Raw genomic sequence first — 13,243 nt, forward strand, 5'->3', positions numbered from 1 at the left:
GTCGTCATTCTTCTCTTCAGGTGATGAGATCGCATACCCTATAGCTCCACAGAAAAACAGGGTGTCCCGAACACGAGTTTCAAAGTATAGGTAGACATTGCACCAAACGCCTTGGACAACCATTCATGTCTCAGTTGAGGTTCTAAGCAAAAGAACATGTCGGAATTTCTCCTCCAAGAAGATCCCGAACCCAGGCATGAGCAAATTATGATCGCCAGGTATTGCATCCTACCCTGTCGCTTGACGTTGCAATACTACGCCGGCTGATTTGGCACACGTCACGCGATCGGCAAAAAACATGGCAGTTCCAGATATCTGGGAGAGATCAACATGTTTCGTGAAACAAACGACACGGCAGAAGATAAGGTAACTATTCACTATCTTGAACATTTCCTATAAAAAGTAAAAGGCATGAACTTGTCTGTTTCATAACCTTGAGAAGAAGCAAAGGATTGTCAAAGCGGTGGCGCTGAGTGGGCCACGCCTTGACCTCGGGTAAGCCACTTTGACGTGAGACAATGTTCCCACCGGCTTCAACGGAATTGACAACTGATCAGTTCTTTCATTTTTATGTCAGCCTCTTCTCGCTTAAAGGGGACACGAGTCAGGGTGGAAACTTTAATACAAATGTGGTCGTGGAACCACCAACTGCCGTGAAACGATAGACTCGCTCATCTTAGCGTACCCACCGGCAGAGACTGAGCGCCTCCAAATCTAATTACGGTTCAGGGGCGGGCGATGCTAAATGGTGACAAGGAGGATCTGTGCAGGTACTTTGAGTGTGTAGTAGAGTACCCCTTAGACTAAGTATTGTATAGGGCTCAGCTCTGAGTCGCAAGTCTCCCCTACCGAACACGGCAGACAGTCAAAGTAATAGAACACGTCCCGCATGAAGCCCTTGCAATTTGTGGGCATAACCTGACAACGCGGATATACATGGTCCGGCAGATCCTTTGCACAAAGCCGACATTGGGCTATTAAATATGGCTTTGGAGGCGTTTATTACTCGACGCTACCCGTTCTCTGACCCCTAGGTGAGCTCCACGCAACAACTCCATCAAAATGTTGTTCGCTCAGGTGTCACTCTTTTCGTTGCTATCGGTGGCTTGGGCGGCTCCAAGCACCACCCCCACTGAGAACGCTTGTGAGGAAATCTCCAAAGCCCTGCCGAAGCGCGTCTTCTTCCCCATCAGCATCAATTACAACTCCCAACAGTCCGATTACTGGTCCACTCTCCTCCGCGGCATCAAGTCTGCCTGCGTCGTTATTCCCAAATCGGCTGAGCACGTCTCGACGGCCGTCAAGATCCTGAACAAGTACCCCGATGTCAAGTTTGCGGTCAAGAGTGGTGGACACGATCCCAATGCTGGTCATGCGACAGTCGACAATGGAGTGCTCATTTCTCTTGGGGAACTCAAGGGGGCGACGTATGATCGGGACAATGGTGTCGCGTACGTGAAGCCAGGCGGTGAATGGAACGATGTCATCTCTGAGCTCAACAAAGAGGGTGTTGCCGTTGTTGGCGGTCGCCTTGGTAAGTCGGACATTAAATTCGGGATGAGATGTGTATTGACCAAACCTAGGTGTCGTTGGAGTCGGTGGTCTGCTTCTACAAGGAGGCATCTCTTTCCTGAGCTCCCAGTATGGTCTCGCTGCCGATGTAAGTTGATACTGCCCTTGTTCCCTTGAGAAATGGAGACGTGGCATCTTGCACTTCAATAAGCGTCTCTCTACCCTTGAATTTCTATGGCGGCAGCCATGAAAGGTTAATAAGATGGAGCTTAATGTGTTTGGGTTTTGATGCTGTCATGTATCTATCTTGGCTATTGTGGCTGACGAAGAGTATTATCGACAACGCCTTTGGAATAGTGCTAACATTCTTTCAAGAACATCGTTGGCTGGGAAGTAGTCACCGCAAACGGCACCATCGTCCACGTTGATGCTGCTAAACAACCCGAGCTTGCCGTTGCTATGCGAGGAAGCGGCAGCCAGTTTGGTTGGTCTCTCCCTATTGCCTCCCAATGATCACGTAACTAACAAACATCAGGTGTCGTCACGCAATTCACCATCAAGGCCTATCCCGTCAACGAAGTCTGGGGCGGCATTCGCATCTACGACGAGTCCAAGTCGGACGAGATCTTTGAGGCTCTGCACGAGTTCACGCCTTACAACAACCAGGACAACAAGGCTGCTATTATTGTTAGCAATCTTTACACTCTTGGCGCTGCGAGGTCTTTCTTTGTCTTTTACTTCTACCATGGCCAGAAGCCCCCGACTACGGGACCGTTTGCCAAGTTCTTGAAGATCAAGACTTTGGTGTCTACGACAAAGACGCAGCCTTATCCTAAGCTGGTGAGTTACCTGCGAGAATGGCAAGGCACTTTTAACTGACATTGCTCCAGCTCAAGGCAAATGGATTCGGAGTTTCCCTCCTGAACTCGAGACAGTCCTTCAGAGTATGTGACCACACCTGTCGACTACCAACCCTATCTAACACATCTAGACTATCACTATCCCATACATTGCCTCCCACCCCGGCATCTACGACGAAATCTCGGACAAGATGAAGGCCATCTCCAAGAAGTACTTCTCCAACCCCCTCAACCTAGCCTCCCAATGCTCCGTCGACTTCCAACCCCTCACATCCATCATCGGAAAGCACTCGGAGCAACGAGGTGGCAACGCCATGGGTCTCACCAAGAACGACCCCGACCGCATCATCCTGGAGCTTCAGTGCAGCTGGACCGACAAGGCTCAGGATGACATTGTGCCCCAGTTCACTAGGGACTTGACGGATTGGATTGAGACTAGGATTCCAGAGTGGCTTGAGTCTGATGGACAATCCACGGACCAGTACCTTCCTCTGTTTATGAATGATGCTATGGCAGATCAGAATGTTACGGGGACTTATAAGGATTATGCCAAGTTTAAGGCTCTTCAGCTCAAGGCCGACCCTGAGGGTGTCCTGAGGACGAGGGTTGGTGGATTCAAGTACTAGCCTCTTTTCATGTATCACTACCATTATTACTGTCTGTAATGATAACATAAAGCCATCAGCCACAACAGAAAAAGGCACAGCTATCGATATATAGTGGCGTCGAAACCTAATCGTCAAACACCGTAACATGATTAATGACAAGGGCCTTGCCTTGATCAACTCACTGGTGCCGGGTCATGAGAAATTTGAAGGCGCAAAGACGGCATATGTATTATTTAAACAATCTTAACTACCTGCTTTTCACAATCCAAGAAGCCAAAACCACCGGGATCATCTGGTTCCACGTGAGACGCCAGTCCTACGCGTGTCATCTCTGTACCCTGACCGTGGGGCTTGACGACAAGCCCGTAGAGATGCGAAAAGAATCCATTCCATATTGTCATAACTGGAATAAGATAAATGACGGGTATCTCTTCCATGTCATACACCCAGTCAGGAATCCACGTCAGTTGTAAAGATCTCAGGTCTGAACAGTTAGCACTGATGCCCGAGTCCCCGAAACTTGCAGGAATTAAAAACCCATCCAGTGTAACAAAGCCATCTTCCACTTCACCTGTTAGAGAGGGGCCTGCTGGAGTGCACTTGGCCTCACGAACCAGCGCGTGGTCCTTAATAGACCGTGTGAAGGCTTCGCTATTTAGGTCCACATAATAATCTATAGGCCCGTCGACTGAAGCCCATGACCAACTCGGCGCTCGCCATCTCGTTTGAGGCTGTCTCTTTGCTCTCGGATATCTCGCATTCCAACACATGTCACCCAGCAGGGTCTCTTTCCAAAGTCCTGCCAAGTAGTTCTCTTGACTTCTAAGCGTCATTGCTTGCGCCAATCCAGATAGAGCTGGTAACTTGTCATCAGGACATGTTAGTTGCAATCCTGAGTACTGAATCACTAGCCGACGCCAAATTTCACCAACGCCCCCGGTGTAGCCTTGGCTATTAAGGTCGAGCTTCTCGATTCCTGGCACTGGATTTGTTACTCCTCCACACTCGCATGTGCGTAGTTCGGTGCATTCCCACAGTATCTCCTGTCGACTGAAGTAGATTACCCTGGGCGCCAACAATCGCTCCTGAAAAGTCCATGCCCTTGCGAGTATAGGGAAGTCGGATGAATTTCGTACAGGGGGAAAATGGAAAACCTTGCGCATCATGACCGGTCCAAAGACAACGCCGGGATCTGTTGTAGTAAAACATCCGCCGTTGGCCGAGTCTGCCCAAGCCGCAGCTATAGTTAGGTGAGAGTTGCGGTAAATGCTGGCCATGTTTCCACATTCGCGCTTCCAGTCTTCGTGATGGTCCTCATTCTGGATGATACAGAGGGCGTCAATCCACAGATATCGCAGCTTCAGTCCCCGGACGACCTGAATGGCGTCCTGAAACGTTTGTGGGAGGTCCTTGAGATCGATTCCTCGTTCTATGTGATTTTCAAGGTTGTCCTGTGTTGTCATAGTAAACTCGGACTTTCCCCAACAGTAGCTGAGGCACACATAGCGGCCAGTCCGACCTCTTGGTTCCCACACTGATACTCTTGTAGATGAATCCAGGCCCAAATCCAGAACTCGGGTGGGTAGGACCGGATCGTGTGGTGATCCACAGGACGGGTGATTGTTGATACAGTCATCTAACCACCGGCAAGCAAGACGCACAGAAGCGGAAGACCCCGTTGACTCTGCCGATGGCAACAGGCCTTGAAGACCCCACGGGTTCGGAGTGTCTATTGGTGTTGACCTTGTAAGTATCTACACAGGCTACAATGGATAAGGAATATCACTCACTCGCGATTGCGGACAGGATTATAGAAGGGCCCCTAGATGGGGGCTTGAATCTCAAGACCGAAACTTCCCTAGTAGAGCCCCATGAAAGTGGGAAAGTTTGCCAATGTTCTGCGAAGTCCGTATTAAGATACGCCTGTAGGAGAAGTTGACACTGCTGGCACTGTTTCCTGCAACGATCAGGTCTTGGCTTGAAGGCATGGCACTGCATTGGTTTGTTATCATGGCCAACTTGCGATTTAACCCCTGCCTTTAACCACTCCCACTGTGGACAGGCATCGGCTAGTGGATGTCCAACCATGTCTGGAACAGGGGTCGAGGTAGTTGACTCCGTGGTGTCGACTCTGATGATCTTATTTTGACTAGCCATGCTGGAGGCCACCAGCGGAAGTGATGTCTCTGGAGAAGTGGCAATGGCTGGGTTGTAGAAGTATTTAGAGTGATAAGTTGAAAATCCCACGAGAGAAGTTTTAGGAGAAGCTTGAAGGTTCAAGGCATGGCAGCTTGGCTAGTGTTGGAAGCTGATGTGACCCATGCCTGTACTATGGGATGTAGCCTTGATACCTGTGTCGCGTAGTCGACGTGAGAGTTAGGTTTCGACGTCAAACAAGCTTATGGATGGAGTAGAAACGAAAGAATTTGAGTTGCCATCACAAAATCGCAATCGTGTTGTGGCTGGGCAGGGCAATTCTGCCCAGCTGTGTGCCCAAGGCTATGCCCAAGAATGAGAATGTGGCAGTGTTGGCAAATGACAGAGGCTGAGCAGGCTTACCTGCACTTTCGCGAATTCATTGGAGCTGAGGACATTCTGATTGCTTTGCAATAATTGGTCCAGAGCAATCTTCGTCTCTGAGAAAACCCATCTCTTTATTGGGTGTTTTCTCAAGTGTGTGTTTCCCTGTAGGTAGCATGAAAATGTCGAGTCTTTCCAGCCAGTGCTGTTAGAATCCTGTGTGTAATTACTGCAGACCTCACAAATACCATTATATCAAGTGCTAGCTCCTACAGAAATGTGACTGCAGATATGAAATGGACCAACCTGTCTTTCCCAAAACCCATCTTCAGCAACCAGGCCGCTCAGCTTGAGGTTGTGTGACCCTCATTCCGTAAACTCCAAATAAGACGCATGGCCTTGAGATACTCCTTCCGATCTCTCGCCAATCCCCATTGCGCGGGGTACTTGTACCGATCCGCCGACAATGCAACAAGCACCCTACCGTAAAGCATCGAGTTAACCAACCCACGGAAGCCACCGGCGCTTATCAGCTCGGCTGCTGCATCCTCAAGGGGACCCATGGGTTGTATGAGCCTTAGCTCTTGTGCTTCAAGTTGCTCTTGGTTTATGCCTGTGATTTCCTTACTTGGACCTAAACCGACTTGGTCCAGATTGATGCCATGTCCGCATCGTTCCTTGACGATTGTTTCCATCAGGTTAACAAACTCCTCCTCGTTTTCGACCTCCCAGTCATCGTCGGGATGGTGACCCTGGCAATCAAAGCCATACTTGCAGAGCGCGATGTCGCCGAGTATGGAACGTCGGTGAAACGTAAGGAATGCCCTGAGAGCGAAATTCCATACAAAAGAGGTTGATTCCGGACAGGTTAACTTGTCTCTCTCCGTCGTTGCTGGTTCCGTACACCTTTCGCAAGGCCGTTCATTATCCGGATAGGGAGCGTACGCCTTGGCGATATCAAAGTGCCTGAGGTAAGGGTGTCTCTTTGGAAGCTCTAGATGGTTGATGATATTCCGTCGTATCTCCGGGGGCATGTTGACCTGTACGAGAGCCTTGTGCACTAGGTCATATTCTGCGTCTGTCAAGCACGGCTCCGTCGTTTTTCGCGTGTCCAAGATAAACCGACACGAACGTTCAAGAAGCTCGATATGCTCATGATAGAAGCCTAGTCTGAAACTGGCTGGGCGGAGGTGGTCGGAAGCTGTGGAATAGTAGCGGAGTCGTTGTCGGATCGGACCATCGGAGCCGACCTGTTTCCAGAAACATTCCCCAGGCTTTACTTGGTCGTCATCTGGGACTGAGTACCTCGCACGTTCTGTGGCGTCACCTGGGAGACTACCTCGGAACGGCTTCCACTCTTCAAGATCTCCTTGTCGCTCGTCGGCTGACATTGCCCATATGAAGCGACGTCCCTCAATCCCACCCATGGCAACTAGTTCCTCCGGCGAGAGCGCTTGTGCAAGCTTTCTTGAGCCACTCGCTCCGTCTTGGAGATCATCTTCAGGCTGTAGAGCATATTGTGTAAAGACCCAGTCGAACCGTTCACTCTCGCCACTCGCGGTCCAGATACAGCGCAGAGATGCAAGCAAGGTGTCATCAATCTCCCTGCACAGTCGAAACACTGGTCGACCCCCTACTGCTGACCCGATTTTGGAGAATTTGAGGTCTAGAGAGCGTTGATTTAATAACCCACTGGACAGGTAAAGAACCATGCGCGCAGAGAGGAAATGTCCCGACGGAAGCCGAGAGAGGGCCGTGATGGGCGCCAGAAAGGATCTCCAGACGGGAAGGATGTCTGTATTTCGTACGTCGGGATGGCGAATCTGCTTGCTTAGCATGGCAATAGAGTCGCACATGTCCAAGAGAAGCGTCTTGATCCTTGTGTCGACTTCATCTTGCTGATTGATATTGACTCGAAGTTCAATTGCTAGTTGGTTGATTTCGCATACTAAGTTTGCGTTTTGGATGACTTGATCGTCAAGGAACGCTTGAAAGTCTGCCATTATTATCAAGGCATGTACAGCGGCATCAAGTGATGCTTGGGAAACAAAAGAAGTTTGATGTTGGAGGAGTTGAGAAAGGACCAACAGTTGAGTCACGTCGCTAAGCTCCAGCCTCCCTCCAGGCAAATGTGGTGGATCATCTTTTGCCCGGAAGCAAGGGTCAGGTCAGCCATCTTCCAATGATATCCCGAGTGAAGTGGCTTGGCGAGCGCGGGATTGGGGATGGTATGTTCCAAGTGAGATTCTGTCAATGTTGAAAACGATCCATTTCAGTCAAGATCAATGATGCTATGTGAGCCATACCCAGAGATTGCCAACAAGAACCAACAAAGCACTGAAAATAAACAGGGATCAGCGCCATGAATTCATCAAGCATGACTGCTATACGGGAAGCGTCAAAACAGCGCCTCTTAATACGACACTGCCACTTGATCAGAATCCCTTCAGACGGAATTTCTATGACAATAAAATCCCGATGGCCGGCAAATCGAATAAACTGAGGGTTCAACGACAATCATTACGGACCGGGCCCCGAAATTCCGGTCATCGAGGCTTAGAGACAGGGATCACCACATCCACCAACCACTCCCGTAAGCCCAAAACTCCGGGAACGGAATCCCGTTCGAGCCGGTAACCACCAAGTTGACGACGACTCGATGCAAAACATGATCAATCAGCCTTGTGCCTCCAATTTTAGACGATTAAACGCGCGTCTTTGACGTCAATAATTTAAGCTTATTCTTCTAATTCATCCTTATAAGAACGTCAGGCCATCATGTGTCAAGGAGGTGACCGTTAACCACAACTTGAACCAGCTTCATCCCCTATTTTTACGATGAGACTCTTTTGGCGACAGCTTTGGACCTTGACGGTCAAGGACTTACGGATTATTCTATTTCGGAAATGGATATGGACTCCTCTTCGCGCTTTTGTCCTGCCACTCCTTTTTGTCGTCTTTCTGTGAGTCTCCCTCGGGGTTGGGAGCAAGGCCCCGCTAACTTGGCTAGATGCTATACAAAGAACCTCTTCTTTCCACCTTCGACGTACGGTATCGGAGAACCTCTTGCTATTCGAACGCTTCCTCAGGCTATCAGTGCCGTAACCGGACACCGTGATCGCATGGTTTTTGTCAACAACGGCTTCACGGGAGGCGACATCGATAAAGTCATTTCCAAAGTCACCGGGCCCCTTCACGATTCAAACATCAAGATCAAGACTGTCAAGAGCGAGAGAGATCTGCGGGTTCTCTGCAGTACTTCTGGCCAGGGCTCTTCGCCTTGCGTAGCTGCAGTAGTCTTCCACTCTTCGCCTTCTGAAGGAGAATGGGGCGTTTGGAACTACACCCTCCAGACCGACGGCTCTCTCGGCGGGTCTGGCATCAATATTGACAAGTCGGATAATGATGCTCAAGTTTACAGCCTCCCGCTGCAGCACGCCATCGACTTTGCTATTGGCAGCATTAACTCAACCGTTTCCGAAGACACTCTGTCCACCAAAGTCCTTGAATACCCCTTCACGAGCCGATCGAACAAGGAGCAGAAAACATTTATTGATGAACAATATATGAAAAACATCATCTCAATTCTCGCCATTCTCTTCTACCTCGCCTTGATCGGTGTTCTCTACCAGCTCGCTGGAGTCATGGCCACCGAGCGAGAGCTAGGCATGGCACAACTTCTCGATACCATGATGCCTAACGAAGCAACATGGCAGCCTCAGGCTGTTCGTCTCTTCGCTCATTATCTTGCCTTTGTCATCCTTTATGGCCCGGGTTGGATTGCCATGGGTGCTGTCATGGGCGGAATGGCGTTCAGAAAGACCACGATTATCATCCCCATCCTCTCCATGATTCTCTGTGGGCTTTCTTTGACTGGTTTTACCATTTTTATCGGAAGCTTCTTTCGAAAAGCACAACTGAGTGGAATCACTTCCGTCCTTATCGGCCTTGTCTTTGCCATCTTAGCTCAAGTCTCGGGCAACGTTCAGACTTGGCTGGTGGTCATCTTGTCGCTCCTTTTTCCTCCTATGAACTTTATCTTCCTCATCGTGCTCATGGCACGATGGGAGAAACATGGCAAGGGCGCAAGTTTTGTCGGATCAGCCCCAGACTCCAATTCCACCAACCCCGTCATTGTCTTCTGGCTGTTTGCCATCATCCACGCCTTCGTCTACCCTCTGCTTGGCGCCTTTGTTGAGAGGGCACTTTTTGGAGCGACTTCAGCGAATCGCAAAATTGGTCCGCCCAACTCTCCGGTGGCGGTTCGACTCGACAAGTTTACAAAGACCTATGAGCCACGACTCATGCAACGATTCCTGTCAGGATTCATAAAGAGGCCGCTAAACTCCGTGCACGCTGTTCGGGGCCTCAACCTTGAGGCCTTTAGAGGAGAGATTATGGTCCTTCTCGGCGCTAATGGTAGCGGCAAATCAACAACTCTGGACGCCATTGCCGGCATGCATTCTGCTTCCGACGGCGAAATATCACTGAGCTACGAGATGAGTGGCGGAAAACTTGGGTACTGCCCCCAAAAGAATGTCCTCTGGGATGAACTCACCGTCGAGGAACACATCCACATCTTTGACGGCATCAAGAACACCAGAGGACGCTCTTCGGCAACCCACATCAAGAGGCTGATTGAAGGGTGCGACCTGTCCAAGAAAAAGTCAACATGCGCCAAGGCTCTTTCCGGTGGTCAGAAACGCAAGCTGCAGCTCGCTCTGATGCTGGTCGGTGACTCTACAGTCTGTTGCGTCGATGAGGTTTCTTCCGGTGTCGATCCTCTTTCTCGAAGGAAACTCTGGGATATTCTGCTTGCGCAACGTGGCCGACGGACGATTCTTCTTACGACTCACTTCCTGGACGAGGCCGACTTGTTGGCTGATCGACTTGCAATCCTCTCTCATGGTTCACTCAAGGCAAGTGGCACTTCGGTTGAGTTGAAGCAAACCCTGGGCTTGGGGTATCGCATCCACGTCTACCATCCGCCCGGCTCGGCCGAACATCAAGTCTATGGCGACGAACTCCATACGAAGCAGGATGAAGAGACGGTCTATCTGTCTGGAAGTTCTGAAAACACTTGTCGTCTCTTGCGGAGATTGGAGGCAGACGGTGTCACCGAGTATCAAGTGGATGGCCCAACGCTCGAAGATGTCTTTCTGAAGATTGCAGATGAAGACTCTCCAAAGCCAGCTCGAAAGTCCCGGAGAAGCCGCAGTCATCAACGAGATATCTCTGGTGACTCATCAACTTCCCTAGTACGGTCATCACGCAAGGGGTCATCGATCCAAAACCTCCTGACCGGGAAACGAACGAGCATCTTTACTCAAGCCAAGGTGCTCTTCTCCAAAAGATTTGCCATCTTCCGCAGAAACCCAATGCCATACTTGGTAGCCATTGCCATACCCATCATCGCTGCAGGCTGTGCTTCAATCTTTATTGGTGGACTTGGTGCAACGAGCTGTGACCCAAGCATCGAATCGCTCAAGTCAAGTCAAGACTCGACATCCCCGCAATCCTACCGAATTGTCGCCGGCCCGGAAGATCAGCTCTCAGACGCTGCAATGGATACGATCAGAAAGAGTCCCGAAGGATCTGTGACCCTCGTCGACACCCTTGACCAGTTCCACCAGGAGGTCCAGAAACAGTACGCCAACCTCACACCGGGAGGTTTCTTCTTGGGAGATGAACCGACGTTTGCCTGGCGTGCAGATGGACCTCTGGTATTTGGACACACTGTTCAAAACTTGATCGATATCGAACTCCTCAACGTCAGCATCTCGAGCAATTACAAGGTTCTCGCGGTTCCATATTCTGGAAGCATTGGAGACCTGTTCATCTTTTCAACCATCTTTGCTTTAGCCATGGCCGTGTACCCGGCGTTTCTTGGATTGTATCCAACATTTGAAAGGCTTCGAGGTATCAGAGCGATGCACTACAACAATGGAGTACATGCGCTGTCTTTATGGCTGGCATATCTTGCATTTGACTTCCTGGTGACGCTGTTGGTCAGCACGGTAGCCACAATCATCTTTGCAGCCATGTCAAGAGTTTGGTACCATCTCGAGTATCTCTTCACCATTCTGCTTCTCTACGGAATCACTTCAACACTCTTCTCTTATGTGTTATCGTTAAGAGCCAAGTCTCAGCTGGCCGTTTTTGCCATTTCAGCGGGAATCCAAGTGCTGCTCTACCTGATCTTTTTCATCGCCAACACCACAACTTTCACGTTTCAGGATCCGGCAGACCAGAGCTTCATTTTAAACATCATCTTCTATGTCATGGGTGCCGTGTCGCCTGTAGCCAGCTTGGGTCGCTCGATTTACTTGTCCATCAACTTGTGGGGGATTTCTTGTCAGGGAAGAGACTTTGCGTCGTACCCTGGGGCTATCGACGTGTATGGGGGACCTATACTCTACCTTATCATTCAATCTCTTGTACTTTTGGCCATCCTGATCTGGAACGACTTGGGCTTCAGTCTCCACTTCCCACGGCCACAATCAAAGCCCAACAGCAGAGATGGTGACCCTATTGAGCTCGAGCTGGGATCACGACGCAACGGAACCTCGACGATTAAGGGCAACTGCCTAGAGGTCATGGGCCTACAGAAGAAGTTCAAACGAGAATTTGCTGTCCAAGACGTCAGTTTCGGAGTTCCCAAAGGCGAATGCTTTGCCCTTCTCGGCCCGAACGGAGCAGGCAAGACGACCTGTCTCTCCATGATCCAAGGTGATCTTCCGCCTAGTAACCGCGATGCCGAAATCTCTGTCGATGGCATTTCGATGATCAAACACCTTGCTCAAGCTAGGTCGAAGCTGGGAGTTTGTCCACAGATTGATCCACTGGACACCATGACGGTTGGCGAGCACTTGCGTTTTTACGCTGAGATTCGCGGAATCAGCAACCCCAATCACAACATTGACATCATTCTGGATGGTCTTGGCATTCGTCAGTATGTGGACAGAAAGGCCACCAAGCTTTCGGGCGGAAACAAGAGAAAGCTAGCATTGGGCATTGCGTTGATGGGCAATCCGACTGTGTTGCTGCTTGACGAGCCCTCGTCAGGAATGGATGCCTTGAGCAAACGTTTGATGTGGCGGAAACTTGCTTCCGTGATACCAGGAAGAGCTCTCGTTCTTACAACTCATTCGATGGAAGAGGCCAACGCTCTCGCAAGTCGAGCCGGCATCCTAGCCAAGCGGATGCTCGCCCAAGGCACTACGAAAGAGTTGAAGATGCGATACGGCGACGGCTACTCGGTACACCTGGCTCACCGCAACGCACCAAACACCAATCAAGTCGACATGGAGGATATCTATGATTGGGTCCACGGACAGTTCCGCAATTTGAAGAGTGTGGACACGGACTCTATGCATCACGGGCAGATGAAGTTTGAGATTTCCCTGGGTAGGGATGATGCCGGTCTTTCATTAGCAGACGTGCTAGAGAAGATTGAGATGGCCAAGAGCAGACTTGGGATCGAGTACTATAGTGTTAGTAGGGCTACTCTCGATCAGGTCTTCTTTGGGGTTTTGGAGGAGAACCAGTGTGATGAGGACAATCGTTAAGGAGGGTATGAAACGAGAGACAGTTACCGTAGTTGCGCCATTCCTTTCCTGAAAGGGGCAAGGGAGCCGGAGCCTAGACATGTAAACTTTGTGGTGGATTAGTATCACTACTATAGCACAGTATGTACCGGATCAGGCTCCCACTCCAGACCTGTCAAACTGGAAGGATGGGAAG

At 50.1% G+C, this 13,243-nt stretch overlaps 4 protein-coding genes across 4 annotated transcripts; 2 read left to right on the plus strand and 2 right to left on the minus strand.

Annotated features, from left to right (window-relative positions):
- Positions 1–1,062: 1,062 nt before the first annotated feature.
- NECHADRAFT_49847 (uncharacterized protein) lies at positions 1,063–2,998 on the plus strand (the record flags this gene model as incomplete). Its single annotated transcript, XM_003039666.1, has 6 exons — positions 1,063–1,534; positions 1,584–1,660; positions 1,888–1,996; positions 2,048–2,352; positions 2,403–2,456; positions 2,504–2,998. The coding sequence occupies 6 exons, from the start codon at positions 1,063–1,065 to the stop codon at positions 2,996–2,998; spliced, it is 1,512 nt and encodes a 503-aa protein (XP_003039712.1).
- A 215-nt stretch (positions 2,999–3,213) lies between these two features.
- On the minus strand, positions 3,214–5,137 carry NECHADRAFT_85408 (uncharacterized protein; the record flags this gene model as incomplete). The annotated part of the gene is made up of 2 exons (XM_003039854.1): positions 3,214–4,709; positions 4,771–5,137. The coding sequence occupies 2 exons, from the start codon at positions 5,135–5,137 to the stop codon at positions 3,214–3,216; spliced, it is 1,863 nt and encodes a 620-aa protein (XP_003039900.1).
- Positions 5,138–5,844: 707 nt separating this feature from the next.
- Positions 5,845–7,503, minus strand: NECHADRAFT_50224 (uncharacterized protein; the record flags this gene model as incomplete). Its single annotated transcript, XM_003039855.1, has 1 exon — positions 5,845–7,503. The coding sequence occupies one exon, from the start codon at positions 7,501–7,503 to the stop codon at positions 5,845–5,847; it is 1,659 nt and encodes a 552-aa protein (XP_003039901.1).
- Positions 7,504–8,338: 835 nt separating this feature from the next.
- NECHADRAFT_50068 (uncharacterized protein) lies at positions 8,339–13,068 on the plus strand (the record flags this gene model as incomplete). Its single annotated transcript, XM_003039667.1, has 2 exons — positions 8,339–8,463; positions 8,511–13,068. 2 exons carry the CDS (start codon positions 8,339–8,341, stop codon positions 13,066–13,068), a joined length of 4,683 nt encoding a protein of 1,560 aa, XP_003039713.1.
- Between the last annotated feature and the right edge of the window lie 175 nt (positions 13,069–13,243).

This window comes from Fusarium vanettenii (genome assembly GCF_000151355.1).
Source record: "Fusarium vanettenii 77-13-4 chromosome 10 genomic scaffold NECHAsca_82_chr10_2_0, whole genome shotgun sequence".
Classification (NCBI taxonomy): domain Eukaryota; kingdom Fungi; phylum Ascomycota; class Sordariomycetes; order Hypocreales; family Nectriaceae; genus Fusarium; species Fusarium vanettenii.